General features: G+C 43.2%; 1 protein-coding gene across 1 annotated transcript in view; it reads left to right on the top strand.

Annotated features, from left to right (window-relative positions):
- Nucleotides 1-17072, top strand: part of GNA14 (G protein subunit alpha 14) — a 203585-nt gene that overhangs the window by 106366 nt on the left and 80147 nt on the right. The window contains exon 2 of the mRNA XM_060610019.3: nucleotides 7659-7843. Within this exon, the coding sequence (XP_060466002.1) occupies nucleotides 7659-7843 (185 nt within the window). The remainder of the gene's footprint in view (nucleotides 1-7658; nucleotides 7844-17072) is intronic.

The raw sequence follows: 17072 nt of genomic DNA, 5'->3' as shown, positions 1-17072 counted from the left end.
GAGAAGCTTAATCAGCTCCTTGCTTTGGCTCTTGGGGAGGCTGTCTTCGCAAAAGATTGTAGGTGAACTTTAGAACAATTGATGTACTGTTCAGATGTCCTTGGTCTATCACTTGCAAAGGATTTATTTTGCTTTGGCCTCTCTTCCCTCTTAGCTCCTAAAAGGCAACGTTTTTCTCCGTGAGCCTTTCTGTGTATTTAACAGTAAGCTGAAAGTTGAATCTCACATTGCTTTCTCAAATCTGAGAAAAAGTTTAGAGTTTTAGTGCTGAGACCTTTTGTTGGCCCTTTTTCAGTAACGTGAATTTTAACCCTCAGTGTTTTTTTTTTAATTTTTTTGTATCTGGATGTGGTTCATGGGGAGAATTCCAGAAGCCTCTAGAGAAAAAGAGGGGGAAGCTCCTTTAAGTAAATGGGTAAATTTCACATAAAGAGGGCAGTAATTTGTGTCTGTTATTTATCAAAATGTGATACCTGATCACTGGTGGTAGACATGATTTTTTTTTAGTTGGAATATTGCTGAAGTCTTACTTTATTTTAATACATTTAATTAGATTAATCATGGCAAATGATACTGGTTTTTCACCTATAATATCCATGTTTCCTTTCATAACAAGCTTATTTGAGTAAAAAATTTTGCTAAATATTAAAATCATACAGGTGGTATATGAGTATGGCAAACAAAAAAAAATCACAAGTTGGGCATACAAATGACAAGGTCTTGGGAAACCGTGGTTAAGTACATGCCAGGGACAAGAGTCGTGTAAAACAGCCTGTAGCCCTGCAAGGTCAAAGATGTATACCCCTCACCCACAGAAAGCAAGAAGCCTGTGGTCTATGTTAAGTATGCTAGAGTAGCAAGCTGTGTGTGTGTGCAATTTTTAACCACTTATTGAGTGGCTATTCTGGGAAAGGAAATGACTCCTATTTAAGGGGCTGGGGAGAGGCAGAGATCCCAGGCAGAGCTTTACAGTGAGAGACTCAGGGGAGTGTGTGAGCCTTACTTGAGAGGCATTTTGGTCTCCTGCCCAGAGCCAGGGAGCAAGGGGGCAGAGAACTGGTACTGGGCCTCCAGGGGATCTGTTACCGGCCAGAGTGCTTTCCTGACAAGTTATCTGCCGATTTGATTACAGAGGATGGTTGCAAGAGTATGACGATAAGCAAGAACCTCAACCTTAATGCAAGTTTAAAAGTACTTATAACCATTGTTGGGTTTTTCCCCCCAAATATGAAAACGTTGAGCTAAAAACTAAATGGGACAAAGAGCCGTTTCCTTTATTAATACTTGGAACAGAATCTGGAAATGGAATGGTAATTTTATTCCTTTGCCCATCTGGTGTTTTAACAGAGTTGGGTCCAGGAGTGAAAGTCCTGCCAGTCTGTGGTCCACTCCCTGTCCCGCCACCTCTCCCCCTCCCCGACTGGCCCCTGTTGCTCAGATTGAATCCCTCAGTAACCTGACACCAAAATGCACCTTCTAACCTAAGGCTTTGGCCTCCCTGTGAGTGAGAGGCCCCCAGGGTGAGAGCTCAAGTTGTCTTCACTATCTGTGGATTTTGTGGGGGAGCCTGGGAGAAAGTCCTCACAAAGAGACAAGAAACAAAGCAGAGTAGACTGTGCTCCTGACCGAATCACACATTGTAAAGTGTGATGGGTTGGGGGTGGGGTATGTAAAGCTAAGTCACCTAATCCTCCAGTCACCAGTAATTTTCATTTAAAAAATCATTTCCTTTAGATTTTTTTCCTTTACTTGCATAGAATAGATAGTTGTAGTCCGTGTATGGGTGTCGAGTTTCTGCTGAGAACAGATGAGGAAGCTCAATTCAGATCCTTAGCTTGAGTTTGTTGGTTCCTCTGGTCACGGTCACAGATGTCATTGCAGAGAGAAGCGCCCCCCCCCCCCGACCTTGCCCCTCTCTTGGCCCCATCTGCTGCTGGAGATCTCTCATTTAGAGCAGAGCTCTGAAGGATTAAAGATAAAGTCCCTAAGTGTCGCAATGTCGGTACCAGATGAAGACTGCTTAAAAAGATAGGAGGGTGTGACTCGACCATTTATTTGGGGAAACGCTCAGTGTAAAACTAGCACATGGTGTTAACACGGGAAGTGCACATACCAGCACAGACCTGAATTTAGACCCGAGACCCAGCACTTGGAAGCTGAGCGACTTTGGACAAATTTCGACCTTGGACAAAAATTTAAAAAACTATGTAATCTTTATAATTTTCAGTTTCCCTTTTAGAGATAGAAGGTTCTAACTGGGTTGTGCGGTGCCTTACATAAGATCCAGTGCACCTCCCACCCTGAGTCACTCTTCTCTGGACTCAGCCCCCAGGGGACTGTGTCTTTCAATCTCTCTTTCTGCCTTTAACCGAGCCTGTTTTGTTCCATGTTTGGTTTTTTTGTTCTTCAAATAACCACAATATAGAACTGAAGAATATTTTAAGGTATTGGTATTCATCAAATGAGTTTATGTCTTCTTTTTGTGAATATTTTTTGATGTCTGTTTTTGAGAGACAGCATGAGCTGGGGAGGGGCAAAGAGAGAGGGGGTACATCAGATCTGAAGCACACTTTGCTGATAGCAGAGAGCCCGATGTGGGGCTCGATCTAATGAACTGTGAGATTGTGACCTGAGCCAAAGTTGGACACTTAACCGACTGAGCCACCTGGGTGCCACTATTTATATCTTCTTTTTCAATTAACCTTTAAAATCGTTTTTAACATTTTCTTCTTGAAATGCTCCATGTCCCAAAGCAAAAAGCAATGACTTGTAAAAAAAAAATGTTCCTATCTTTGGGACTAATGGTGAGGTTGGCTTTAACCTCTTGTAAGTGAATGGCCTGTGAAACTAAAAAAGATCTTTACCTTGGTAGAAGTTTGGGCTGAGTCTCGAGTGATTTTTCTGGTCTCAGGGCCAAAATCACAGTTTATGCCTTGAGATAGTTACGTAATCTCTCCTTTCACATCAGCTTTGTGGTGTATAATATGCAGAAGGATTAGTATTTGCTTGGGGTAAGGTAGCACTGGACCAGAGGTCAACCCTGTGGGGGTGGAACAGAAGAATGCATGGCAGTGTCCTAGTGAGAAGGAGATTCAGGGACCCCAGAATTCTGTAAGAGCAGAGATCTTGTGTCATCTGGAACCTTGGATGAAGTTCAGACAGTAGAGAGTCTTCAGCAGGTTCTCATGTTATCGTATGGGATCTGGGCAGCCAGGAGTAATCATGAAATGGTGGCTTCAGGGGCCGCTGGTATCACTGCAATCCTCTGGAAAATTCGTATCTTATTTTTATGTGATTGATCATGATAGAAGACCTATGGAATAAAACTGTGGCTTCTCACGTTTGTTCTCTTCATACCTTTATTTAGCCATCCTTTGACAGCCAACTATGTAGCAATCAGTGTGCCTGGCACCCAGATGAGTGACCCTCAAGCTTTACCCTTAGGGGACTAAGTAGTGAGAGGTCTGCAATTAGGGGATGTGCTCCACTGGGGTGTTCCAGGTGCTTAGATTGCTCTAAGGGGACAGGCCTGAGTGTTGAGGGATGGAGGGGAAAACAATTCCTTCAGGGGAGGTGGTATCCTTGGTGAACCTGAAGGCTGAGGCATTTGTCGCCTGGCTTCTGGGCCCAGCTCCATACTGGCACCCACCTTGCCTTGTTTCCTGACTTGCAGCCAGTTTCCTCATCTCTGACCCACCTTTCTGCCTCTGGAAGTGGAAGTGAGGTAGCAGTGAGGCTACCTGTGAGAACATGCACCTGTCTGAAGGTTCTTCTTCGTGCTCCAGCTGTATGTCTAGAAGATAGTGGTCCTGCTGGGGCTCAGAGTTCAGTGTGGCTGTGAGCTTCCGATTTGTCTTCATTAGACCAGTCTAACGAAGTCCTTTTGGTCATGACCCTGACTTTCTTCCCTGACCATACAGTCTGTCATTAGTCTGACTGAATAAAGCCCTGTGATTACACACACCTTGTAGGGTGGTTGTGTGAGGGATAGGGGGTCGTTTGTCTAGAGTAGCTGCTACACAGTGACTTCTCGAATAGTCACCATTATTGGGAAGGAGGAGTAATCCAGAAAGGGTCACAGCATCAGGGCAAGGCTCCTGCATGGCCCCTGCAGTGGTTGAAGTGCCTGCTACTCACATAGTACCCTGGGCAGTTGAGAGGGGATAATCCCCTCTCTTTCCCCATGTTGTAGATACTACAGGTAGTTGAGACGAGGTATACTCTTAAGTACTATCACGTACTCAAATACTGCTGTATTATTCAGGCCTTTAAAAGGAAGGAAATCCTGGGGCCCCTGGGTGGCTCAGTCGGTTAAGGGACCGACTTCGGCTCAGGTCATTCTGTCATGGTTTGTGAGCTCGAGCTCCATGTCGGGCTCTGCACTGACAGCTCAGAGCCTGGAGCCTGCTTCGGATTCTGTCTCCCTCTCTCTATGCTCCGCCCCTGCTTGCACTCTGTCTCTCTCCCTCTCTCTCAAAAATAAACACATTTAAAAAAAATTAATAAAAGGAAGGAAATCCTGGGATGCCTGGGTGGCTCAATTGGTTAAGCATCTGACTCTTGACTTTGGCTCAGGTCATGATGTCACGGTTTGTGAATTTGAGCCCCATGTCAGAGTGCTGCATTAGCAGCATGGAGTGTGCTTGGGATTCTCTCTCTCTCTCTCTCTCTCTCTCTCTCTCTCTCTCTCTCTCTCTGCCCCTCCTTCACTCTCTCTCTTTCTCTCAAAATAAATAAACTTGATATATTAAAAAAATGAAGATGGTGAACTGTATGTGTATTTTACCACAATTTTAAAAAGTAGTTTAAAAGCTTATTAAGTATGTGCCAAGTGTTAGACATTATTGTGATTTTTCTCTCTATATTGAATGGGGACTCCCAAATGTAGGGTGACGATCAGGTGGGAGCCGGTGGTGTGGGTGGTGAAAGGATTCAGCCAAGGCAGAACAAAGGAGATAGCAGTTTATTGAATACATTGCAGGGGAGCGGTGGGCAGGACCACAGAGGAGAGGCCATCTGCAATGAGGCAGTGGGAGGGGGCTGTTTCTAAAGGGAGAAGATGAGGAGGTATGGGGATGTATGAATTTTCCCTTTTATGGTAACTAAGCCTGGTTGTAAGTAGCCCATTGGTCAATTAGGGCTTGTGAATATTTTGAGGTGGGGCACCTGGTGGGTCTGTCTCCATTCAGCTTAGTGGTCACTGTGGGCCCTCTTCCCTTGATCAACATTCCGTTGCTCAAGCCTGTCGCCCAAAAGTGGCCTCTACAGTAACACCTGGCACAAGGGGAGATGATGTGAGTTAAAAGGAAGGTGGCCCCTGTCTCCCCTTATGAAACGTGCGGACTGGTAGGGGAAAACATGTCAAATGGAGAACGGCATTAATGAGCCCAAGTGTGGCTGGAGCACATGCTATGATTGGTACCTGGAGAACTTACAGTCGGGGAACTTGACCTCATTAGGGAGGCCAGGCCAAGAGCCAAGGCGAGCAGGACGAATGTGCAGAGCATGAGCAAAGGCAGCAAGAAGACCAATGTGTCAGAGAGCAGAGGGTGAGAGAATGTGTGTTGTACGAAGAGGGTGGTGAAGACCCAAGGGGCCAGACCGCACAGCCTTATGGGCCAGAGTGAGGAAGTTTGTCTTTCTTCCTGAGCAGAGTGGGATGCCACTGAGAGTGTTGAGTGAGGGTGGGGAGGTAGAAGAGTAGGTTTGGGTTTTGAAAAGGTCAGTCTGAAGGAACATGTTTTCTTAGAAGGAAAAATCTTAACAAATGTTCACAGTTGTATCTCAACTATCCATGTGGAAAACTTGAGCGACTCTGTTTCTCAGGGCCCTTGTGCTAGGCCCTGCCCTGATGTTTGCAGAGACATCACAGAGACCCACATCCCATAAGTCCAAATAGTTGCAGGTTATAATTAAGCTAACAAACTATTATCACTATGTTCTATCCTCTGACCGTGGCAAACATGTCTTTAAAATGTCAAAAAAGATGTGTACAACTATGGTTTTTATGTGACTGAGTGTTAGCAAAGTTCCAGAGGATAAATTTGTCTGTAATTGCATTGTCTGGTAGTCTGTTGGGCCAATGAGATGTGGATGAGTAGTAAAGATTTTATAATTAATCATTTACGACGCCACAATTTTTTTGCTGCCATTATGGAAAAATCAGTATATTTTAATTAAGGTTTTCATATAATTTGCGCTCTTTTGACAGAAATACTGAGTCAGACAACTTCTTTTTTTTGCAACAGCTTTGTTAAAATATAATTTGAGTACGGCACAACTCACCCATTTGAAGTTACAACTTGGCTTGAATCATTTTAGTTCTGAGATAGCTTCTCATAAATTTTCAATTTGAAGAAACTTTGCCCTGCTGGGGACATATTGACATGAATTGTTACAAAATTCTTAAAACAATACTGAGATTTGAAAATGAATCACGAGTATAATATAACATGACGTGTTCCAAACATGGTAATGGGATCTCCTACAATACATTATCTTTTTTTAAGCTATAATTGACATGTAACATTATATTAGTTTCAGGTACAATAAATTATCACAGAAAATGTTAGAAAATATTTTCATTGCATCATATCCATCTTTGTCACTTACACTGTAACTGTCATTGTCTTGTCAAGCATTATCTCAATCTAATGTTAATGTGGAGTCCTGGTTGAGGTGCCTGGGTGGCTGAGTTGGTTAATCGTCCTACTTCAGCTCTGGTCATGATCTCAAAATTTGTGAGCTCAAGCCTCACATCAGGCTCTCCATTCACAGCGTAGAGCCTACTTGGGATTCTCTCTCTCTCCCTCCTCTCTCTGCCCCTCACACTTACACTTTCTCTCTCTGAAATAAATACACTTAAATTTTTTTTTAAATGTGGAGTCCTGGCATCTTATGTCCCACATGTTATGCCTGGACATCTCAGAGCAGCAGGAATGGTTTGATCCTGTAAACTGTTCCTCTGCTGCCCACAAGCAGGTGTTGTGAGTTTGGAGGAGCCCCTGAACTACAAGTTGGAATAGGAGGAGGAGCCAGAATACCGGGGATGGTGCTGGATTGTGCAAGGATCACTTGTGCTCACGTATCTGAAAGGCAGGAACTGACGAGTGAATAAGACTTTGATCCTGTTGCTGAGGTCCTCCCGGCGCACTGATGCAGCCTCCATTACCACTGCTGCTGTATTAGCGGTAGTGAAACCCTTAGACGTTTGGGGCTTTCAGACACAGTTGCCAGTTATCAGAAGGAACTTAGGAAAAGGGATGTAGGGGAGCAGTTTCCTGGGGCCTAAACAGTGCTGGTTATAAAAGCTGATGGTTAGAATTACTCCAAGGAACAGAGACACTCACGTACCCTTAAGTGTGTGTGTGTGTGTGTGTGTGTGTGTGTGTGTGTGTGTGTGTATGCATGCGCGCTCGCACGTGTGAGAGGGAGGGAGAGAAGGAGTGGGAGCACAGGGTACAGAATAGGGACTCCTCTGCCTAGGGTCAGGATACTGACGCCATATTACTGGCAGGATACTGGCAGGCCCCTTCCAAGTTGACCCAATCAACCCTGTTCATCACGATACAGACCAACACAGCCAGGAGGCCCCTCTTTCCTAGCGTGTTCCTTTTGAAGACTGCTGACTGCATTCTCCCCTTGTGTTGTCTTACCAGGAACTGGTGAAAGTGGCAAGAGCACCTTTATCAAGCAAATGAGAATCATCCATGGGTCTGGCTACAGCGATGAAGACAGGAAGGGGTTCACGAAGTTAGTTTACCAAAACATATTCACCGCCATGCAATCCATGATCAGAGCCATGGACACCCTGAGGATACAGTACGTGTGTGAGCAGAATAAGGTAAGCGCCACAGGGGTGTTGGCCCTATTTGTGGAGGCATGCGTTCCTTCTCTAGAGAGCATGTACATCTTTTGACAAAAAGATTTACAGAGTGCTTTGGTTTCAGAGGCCAAAGAAGATCTGGGGCCCAAACTCCAGAGGAGTGTGATGAACTTAGTTAGCTCTGTAGTCTTGTCTTCTGCAGGAGTTCTCTCATGGGGGTACTGTGGTGCTCCCCAGTGCGCTGGGATTCAGAAATGTGGGCATTAACATTGCTTTTTTCAGGTGCTGAGAAAAGGTAACCCATTAATTTCTTCACTGGCACAGTGGAGATCGTGGGCTTACAATGGCCAACTTTCCCAGAATTCCCAGTCATGGGAAGTAGGGTCATAAATGCCCTGCAGACTGCTCAGAGCAATTGGTGGGTTTTCTTTCTTTATTTTAGGAGCTAGGTAATGGTTGAGGAGAGTGATACTTACGTCCCAACTAGCAATGGCTCTCATAAAGTACTAGTTTCAAGCTGGCTTTACTTTTGCTATCACCACTGGTTATTTAAGATATAATTATGTTTAAAGTCATAGGAAAATAAGATAACCAGGAATGTGGAAGGACAAGGCAAATAAAATTGTATATGGTATATTGGAATGCAAATCTATTGCCAAATACTATATCTGAGTTCATTAAGAAAATAGAGAGGTGGGGCGCCTGGGTGGCTCAGTCGGTTGAGCGCCGACTTCGGCTCAGGTCACGATCTCGCGGTCCGTGAGTTCGAGCCCCGCATCGGGCCCCTGTACTGACAGCTCAGAGCCCGGAGCCTGTTTCAGATTCTGTGTCTCCCTCTCTCTGACCCTCCCCCATTCATGCTCTGTCTCTCTCTGTCTCAAAAATGAATAAAAAACGTTAAAAAAAAAATTAAAAAAAAAAAAGAAAATAGAGAGGAAATAGTTTATTTAAAATAATTGATACTGAGGGAGACGCCAAGGTGGCTCAGGCAGTTAAGTGTCCAACTCTTGATCTCAGTTCAGGTCTTGATCTAAGGTCATGATTTCAAGGCCCAGGTTGGGCTCCATACTGGGTATGAAGCCTCCTTAAGTGAAATGAAATAAATAAAATAATTAATACCAAGATACAACATGACATGATAAAGGAATAGTCTAAGATGAGTCTTTTGTGGGTCTACTAAAAAGAATTTAGCTGCTACAATGCCAGCATTGCATAGGCTTTAGGATGGACCCCAACAACAACTTTATCACAAACTTGTAGCACCTACATTCATGTATATTTTATACGTGATATACGAAGAGTTTCAGAGCAATCAATCTAAATTTTTATCACTCAGTGACCAAGTTACATAGGAACATGGCATGCACCCAAGTTTTGACTTGACTTTACGTGATGTCTGCAACCTCACGCCTTTACCACCCTTTCCTTGCACTTTTGAAGAAATGAAGGAATCGGTCTTGCTTCAACCTTCAAGAACGTTGTGCTGAAAAATGTGTGTATGTGGGGGTGGGGTGGAGAATTAGCCTTTAGTGTATCTGGTGCCAAGCAGTGTAAGAGGTTACACACTGAGCCATTGGAAGCTTCTAGAGGTGACTGTGATGATTCCATGATACACTGGTTTTGTATCTGATTGAAAGTGTAGAATTATTTTTTAATCACTTATCCAGTTGACCCTTGAACAATGCAGGTTTAAACAGTGCAAGTCCATATACATGGAGATATTTTCAATAAATACAGTACAGTACTATAAATGTATTTTCTTCTATGATTTTCCTCACATTTCCTCTAGCTTCTTTCCTGTAAGAATACAGACTATAACACATCTAACCTACAAAATATGTGTTTATCAACTGCTTATGTTATCAGTAAGGCTTCTGGTCAATATCAGTCTGTTAGTAGTTAAGTTTTGGGGAAGTCAAAAGTTATATGCACGTTTTTGACTGTTTAGGGGTAGATGTCCCAACTCTGATGCCATTCAAGGATCCACTGTACCAGGGATTTGGAAAATGAGGCCACCCATGGAAATTGAGGATTATTTCAAAAAGAAGTATGTCAGGAACATCCTTGTGAAGATTTTAGTTAATCCATTTGCCTTTGTTGGAAAATGCATTTTGTTTCTCGTTCGTAGTGGGGTGATGGGGGGAAGCCTGGAATTTAAGGGATGGACTTGTAAACAGGTCTACTGGGAAGGAAAAGCTCAAGTGTAAGTTCATTCTATTTACCTTGGCGACATGTGTTTTTAAAACCCAATCAGGTTGAAAATCAGCGTCTCTGGGTTTTGGTTTTGTGTCGTTTTCCCTCAAGGTCTTCCAGAAGTACTAAGGGTTTATGTTTTAAGCAAAAACATTTTTATGGGGTTTGGCATTCGACCACTTCCTCTTTCTCTCTTGGTCTTAATCCTTCTTCATAAGGCCGTGTCCACTTGACCACTAATCTGCATTAGGTTCCCAGGGCTGCTGTAACAAAGTACCTCAAACAGGGTGGCTTAAAACAGAAATACATTCTCTCTTGGTTCTGGAGGCTACAAGTCTGAAGTCGTCATTGATTGGTTCCACTTGGAGGCTCTGAGGAAACATTTGTTTCAGGCTTCTCTCCTAGCTTTGGGCGGTGCTGGATATCCTAGGAACCCTTTGGGCTTGTAAACATGCCATTGCAGTCCCTGCCTGTCCTCACACAGGGTTCTCCCCTGTGGGAATCTGTTCTCATGGCGTTCTCCTTTTTGTGTCCAAATTTCCCTTTTCTTCTAAGGACACCAGTCATTGGATTAGGGCCCACCCTCATCCCAAGTAGGATCAGAACTTGATTACACCTACAAAGATTTCTGAATAAAGTTGCTTTCTGAGAAGTTTGGGATTTGCATGAATTTCAAGGGGATATTATTCAACCCAGTACAGTCTGCCCTCTGCACCCCACCCCCCATTCATGTTAGTCCCATATGCAAAATATATTCGTCCTGTTCCAATACCCTCCAAAGTGAACCCATTCCAGCATGAACTTAAAATCTTGAATCTAATCGCAACCTCAACTGAAAAGGTTTCAAATCTCATTTAAATCCTCTAAATGAGGTAAGGCTCTGGATGTGGTCTATGCTGGGGCCAAATTCCTCTCCTATCTCCTTTTCATTTGCTGCATCTGGCTCCCTTCTCAATGCCTTCTTTCTATTTCAAGTACCTACATTTATGCTTCATAAACTTCCTCTTATCCCTCATACAAATACCTGGGATGAATCACAGGCTTTACAAAGAGGCATAAGATTGAGTAGAAACAACACTGGTGGTTCGTTCCCAAAAATCTGGGCTCTATTCATGGCTCCCCTGTGGGTCTGGGGCAGAAGTCAGCAGTCTTTCTGTAAAGGGCCAGAAAGTAAATATTTTTGGCTTTCAGGGCTATATAGTCTCTTTCCTGCTCTGCTGTTGTGCAAAATCACCCATAGGAGAGGTGTCAACAAATGAGTAGACCCACTTGGAAGCTCCATTTGCAAAATGTAAATGCTATTCTTAACCCATGGGCCATACGAAAACAGGGCACAAGTGGATTTCATCCACACTCTGTGGTTCTCCACACCCAGTCTTAGGGGAAGCCATATAACCTCCCTGGTTTTGCACTTCCCCAAATGTTAAATGTGGACAACACATGCTGTTTCTACATCATAAGCCAACACGAGCAAAAAGAAGTGCTTTGCAAATGAAATGGCACTACAGAAATACAATACGGAAATCTTACTGGGGCAGCGTCAAAAACCAAAAGTGGACTCATTATTTCTTCTGTTTGTTTAGGTCATTTTCATCCCTTCATTGTTTTTCAGATACTTTTTTTCTGTGGGCTAATCCTGATTCCAGATGAGAAACTGTAACAAAGTACCATCCTCAGATCACAAAATGATAAAACGATGAGTGTTCATAGTATTAAATAATAAAGAAGCATGGGGTCACCTGGGTGGCTCAGTCAATTAAGCATCTGACTTCAGCTCAGGTCATGATTTCACAGTTTCGTGGTTTCCAGGCCCGTATCCGGCTCTGGAACGCTTGTGGTTCAGGGCCAGCTTGGGATTCTCTGTTTGCCTCTCTCTCTACCCCTCCCCCACTCTCGCTGTCTCTAAATAAAACTTAAAGCACGGTACACGTTTTCTCTACCAAGCATTGCGTCACTTGAAACAAAGAATTAATTAGGAGGGAGATGAATAAAACCTTAAGTAACTTTTAGTTTTACAAACATGCACTCCTTTCCTCACTTCTTATTATGGACTATTTAATTACATTTTCTTGGGTTTTTTTTCAGAGGTGGAAGCACTTTCTTAAATGTAGAAGAGAAGTAACTGATTTTAGAGGGTCTTATGTTAAATGTTAGTGATTTTATTGCTCAGCTAGGTTGTTAAAAATCTTTGCCTATTTATTTGACAGGCTCCTTAGGAAAGGAAATTTATCAGAAATTTAGTTGAGCTTTTGTTTTTTAGCCAACATGGTTTTTCAATTAAGATATGTAGCCTGGGGGTGCCTGAGTGGTTCAGTCGGTTAAGCGGCCAACTTCGGCTCACATCATGATCTCATGGTTCATAGGTTCAAGCCCCACTCAGGCTCTGTGCTGACTGATACGAGCCTGGAGCCTGCTTCGGATTCTGTGTCTCCCTCTCTCTCTGCCCCTCCCCTGCTCATGCTCTGTCTCTCTCTGTCTCTCAATAATGAATACATGTTAAAAAAAAAAAAAAGATATATAGCCTGGAAGATTATTTTCTTATACCTCGCCTTTTATTTTTTTAAAGAAATGATGCACAGGTGTTTGCTCACTGTGTTGGTAAGCCTTAACTTTCATGAATGTCTCTCAGGAGTGTCATATGAGCACAGAGTAGAATTTATGGCTTCTTGAATAAACACTGCTCAGTGGCAGGGCTCCCAAATTGGAGTCTGCTTCTGATTCATGTTTACTAGCGATGATTTCACTGAAGTCCGAAGAGCTTCATATTTTTTTTTGCTGTTTGTAATGTGTCCAACTTGGGACATTGTCATTCTAGGCCTGTCCTGCAGTGAAGAAATGCATTGCTTTTTATCCTTCTAAAGGTTCTGCAGAATCTGCATGAATGACGCAGATTGAGCGTTTCCCAAGGGGAAAGGAGAACTCTGCCTGGCTTCTCAAAAACGTTTTTGCTCTATAGTCACTGATCCCTGGAGAAAAGAGTAAGGTCTTCAGGATCTTCGGCAGCTGACTCCCGCTTCTACCCTGCCTTCCTGTTTATGGGAGTTCATCACAACACTGGGGTCACCTCATATTTGCATGTCACAACAAAAACAACATCTTAAAAAGGAGAGTTAATAATTAAGCAACAAGAGGTCTGTTTTGCCTGCCATCCACTCTGAGAACCTAATTAAGGTCTGAAATTCCCTTCAAAAAGCATCTTACTGTTCCATGGTTACTTTTGCTGAATTCCAAGGTTCAGCTGAGAAGATAGGCTTGGGCCATCCTGTCAACCACAGCTGAATGGCAGAACTGGGAGCAGGGGAGGAGTGTTGAATTTCCTGACAAGACCTCTGCTAGTTTTGTTTGAAGGTCTGCGGGTCCTGCATCTGGGTAGCAGGATGACTTTGTCACTGCCTTCTTGCAGTGCCTTGAGTTTGGGCACTCACATCCCCCTCTCCTGACTTCTAGGTTTCTCAGGATGTTGGAAACAGTCTTTCTCAGTCTTGGCTGCACATTGGAATCCCCTTGAGTGGGGAGGTTACTGCTAGGGTACCACCCCCAGAGAGTCAGAACTCAGTGTTTTTGGAATGCGGCAACTTTAAACTTTTTTTTAATGTTTATTTATTCTTGAGAGAGAGAGAGTGAGAGTGAGGGAGGGGCAGAGAGAAAGGGAGACACAGAATCTGAAGGAGGCTCCAACTCTGAGCTGTCAGCGCAAAGCCCGACGCAGGGCTTGAACTCATGAGCTGTGAGATCATGACCTGTGCTGAGGTCGAACGCCCAACCAACTGAGCCACCCAGGCGCCCCTAGATGGACTTTTAGAAGCTTCCCCAGTGCTTCTGATTAGGCAGCCACAATTGAGAACCGCTCCTATAAGTACCTTAACATTATTTGAGGTGTTCAATCTGGGTTCTGGTTTCCTGTCAACCTTTCCAGAATGGGGAGGGAGAATTCTGGTAATCTATTCCATGGGATGACCCAATTAATCTCTACCCAAAGGTAAATCAAATGGCCAGCCCTGAGGATATTTGTTTTGTTCAGCTGAGCTGGGCTGCCTTGATGAGTTTTGTGATGGTGGCATCTCCGGGTGACCTATTTTATTTCAGGGCAGGCTCAGTGTTTGTTTCCTTTGAATTTTGCAGGAGCCTAGCACTACCTCATACTGGGATCTTCCAGGCGTGGGGTGAAGGGAGAAGAAGGAGCTGTATCTTAATCTCCGGAGGTTCTGTCACCAGTGCTTTCTTATCCTCCGTTTCCTGTTATTACAAAGAAATGATCATTTCTTTTTTGATCAGTAAAGAATCAGGGATGATGGTTAGGTTGGTACTATGCCCAAGGTATAGATGCCATTTGTAGTAAAAAATACCTTGCAATGTTGTAAGTGGAGATATTACACTAGGAAATTAAGTGGTTAAATCTTTTTACTCATCATTAATAAGATACTTGTATTTATTGACATGGTAATTCACCAGGTATACAACTGAAATATCAAATATCCTGCTTCAGGGGTGCCTGGGTGGCTCAGTTGGTTGAGCACCCAACTCTTGCTTTCAGCTCAGGTCATGATCTGACAGTTCATTGGATCGAGCCCCACATCAGGCTCTGCTCTGACAGCATGGAGCCTGCTTGGGATTCTTTCTCTTAGCTCTCTCTCTGTCCCTCCCCCACTCACATGCATGCTCCTGCATGCACGCTCTCTCTCTCTCTCTGAATAAATAAAAAAAAATCCAACATCACATTAAAGCAGTGAAGTGTAGTATTTATGGGTCAGGGTCACAGGACATTACATTTTGTATGTAACTCTTCCAGCTTAACTTTATTCTCAGAAGGCAAAGGGATGAAGTTCCAGAAGGATCTATTAAAGACTCATGTGAGGAAGTCAGGCACAGTCAAATGAAAATGGTAAATTTATGTCACTTTTTTTATAGAAGAGTTTCTCAGAGCTTGAAGTATTTTAAGACCCTCTTAATTTCTAATTTTTAAAACATCTGTTTAAATATATTTTTCAGTCCCACTTCCTCATCCAGTTTGAAAAGTCAGCTTCTGCATGAGCTTCTGGGAACAGGGAGGCCAATGTTCAGATTTTGGCTGCAGCCCAGGGTTGCTGGTTCTCTGGCAAATGTGAAATTCGGCCTCTTTCTTTCTTTGTCCATTGGATATTAAAAATCGTGTGGTACATTTTTCTTCTTACTAAGAACTTGGAGTTCTAGCTAGTGTCACAACAACACCAAGAAACTCTCCACCAAAATCCTGGGCTGGAGTTTTTCCATTTATGCCAATAGTTCTCTGATTAATCAATGTTGACTTTAGTGTGAAAATTGTTATCATCAGAACTTGAAATGTTAAGAGTTTGGAAAAGAAGAAAGAATAAGACGGAGTAAGAACTGGGTTTCTCCTTCATCACCATCACAGGGGACCACCCTCCCCTCACCCCCTCCACCACAACACCCCCCCCCCCCCCCGCCCACCCCACAACTACCCATTCAGCCTGGATTGGAAGATGAGGAATGTTTGGAGCCAATGAGTAGTGATGAGATTGATTTGACCATTGAAATAATCATTCCTTCCCCTACCTCAAGGCAAGATGTGAATCTACCACATCCCCAGCAATGCTTCTTAAAATCTCGTGGAAAGGGTAAATGTCAACAAAGTTACAATCCCCAAAACGAATGTGATCATCAGTCGATTCGAACGTCATCCATCCAACATATGTGAAACATTTTCCTGGAGTCTTTTGAGTTGCATCCAACTTTGTTGTCATTCTAAAATATAAAGGGGAACGTGTGAAACACCCTCATGATCAAATCTTTAATAAAATCTAGAATGATCTTCGGTGATACTACATCCACATTTTCTGATGGTAGAGGTGACTGGTGTGATGGTGGTGCCCTCAGACCTGTCTTCTCTGAACGCCCAGTTACCCCACTGATGAATGAATGCCATAAACATGTGCCAAGGCATGTATTCCCGCCGCCCAAGGTTTTTTATTGGAGTCCTGCCAAGGGAGGCATGTTCATCTGGTATTTTTGAATTTAGACGTAGATTTTCTTATTAACTGGTTAATAAACTCTGCATATTATCCGAGGCAAAACATTCTAGAAAGCTGCTTCTCTTTATTAAAAGTTTTTGTTGGGGGGAGGGGGTCTCAAACGGTATACAGTAACGAATCCAACAGAAACAAATTGTTAAAAGGTTTTGTGTGTGTGTGCGCGCGCACGTGTGCCTGCAGGTGCATAGCTGTGTTTAGCAATAAACATACCTTTAAAGTAAAAACCATGTTCCTTGGAAGCCAGAAGAGTTGCCTTTCTTTTTTTCATTGACACTTCTTTTTGGAAGCTCAGAAGTTTTGAGGCAGCTTTGAGACATTCATATCCTGTACTTGCTCTTGATTTTTGACACCTAAAACTGTTGGGTTTAGTTAAAAATGATCTAGAGTAATGTGAGATAGCTTCATGCCATTACTGTTACTTTGTGTTTTGCCTAAATCAAATCCTAAAATATTTGGGCACTTTCTATCTGTGATTAGAAGTAAATATGTGGTGCGTTTAACTTGGCCATGTACAGGGTCTGGTTAGGAAATTGTTTGCTTTTTTGTGTGAGTGTATAATTTATTAAGGTTAGAGGACTTAAAAAAAAAAAAAACTAGAGAAACCAACTTCGAGTTTTTTAAATCACTCAAATAATTGAGGTGGCTTTAGTTGCAAAAAGGCTGAAGATGATAAGAATGATGCTGATTATATTTTAAGTGCCTCTGAGTTTCCTCCCTTCCTTTTATACTGGCTGAATGATGGTATGTGTGGGAGACCATTGTGGTTGAGCAGTGGCTCCCCCTTTGCCCCAGGGACCAGAACTTCTGCCCTGTCCCTTTGTATCTGTGCTTTGTGTTGACATGGAATGCCTTTCCTGTTGAGTCTTCCCTGTTGAGCTGTGGGGAGGCTTGAGGGTTTATTATCACCATGATCGTTATGATTTGGATTAGTTGGGGTGTAGAGTCCTAACAATGTTAATAATTACCCCAAACAAAAAAGTCTTTCTTTCCAAGGTCAGGTTAGCTCTTGGTGTACTGGAATGAGA

The sequence above is a fragment of the Panthera onca genome, chromosome D4 (genome assembly GCF_046562875.1).
Source record: "Panthera onca isolate mPanOnc1 chromosome D4, mPanOnc1 haplotype 2, whole genome shotgun sequence".
In the NCBI taxonomy this organism is placed as follows: Eukaryota; Metazoa; Chordata; class Mammalia; order Carnivora; family Felidae; genus Panthera; species Panthera onca.
The sequence above is the reverse complement of the archived record's forward strand: the minus strand, read 5'-3'. Positions and strand labels throughout refer to the sequence as shown.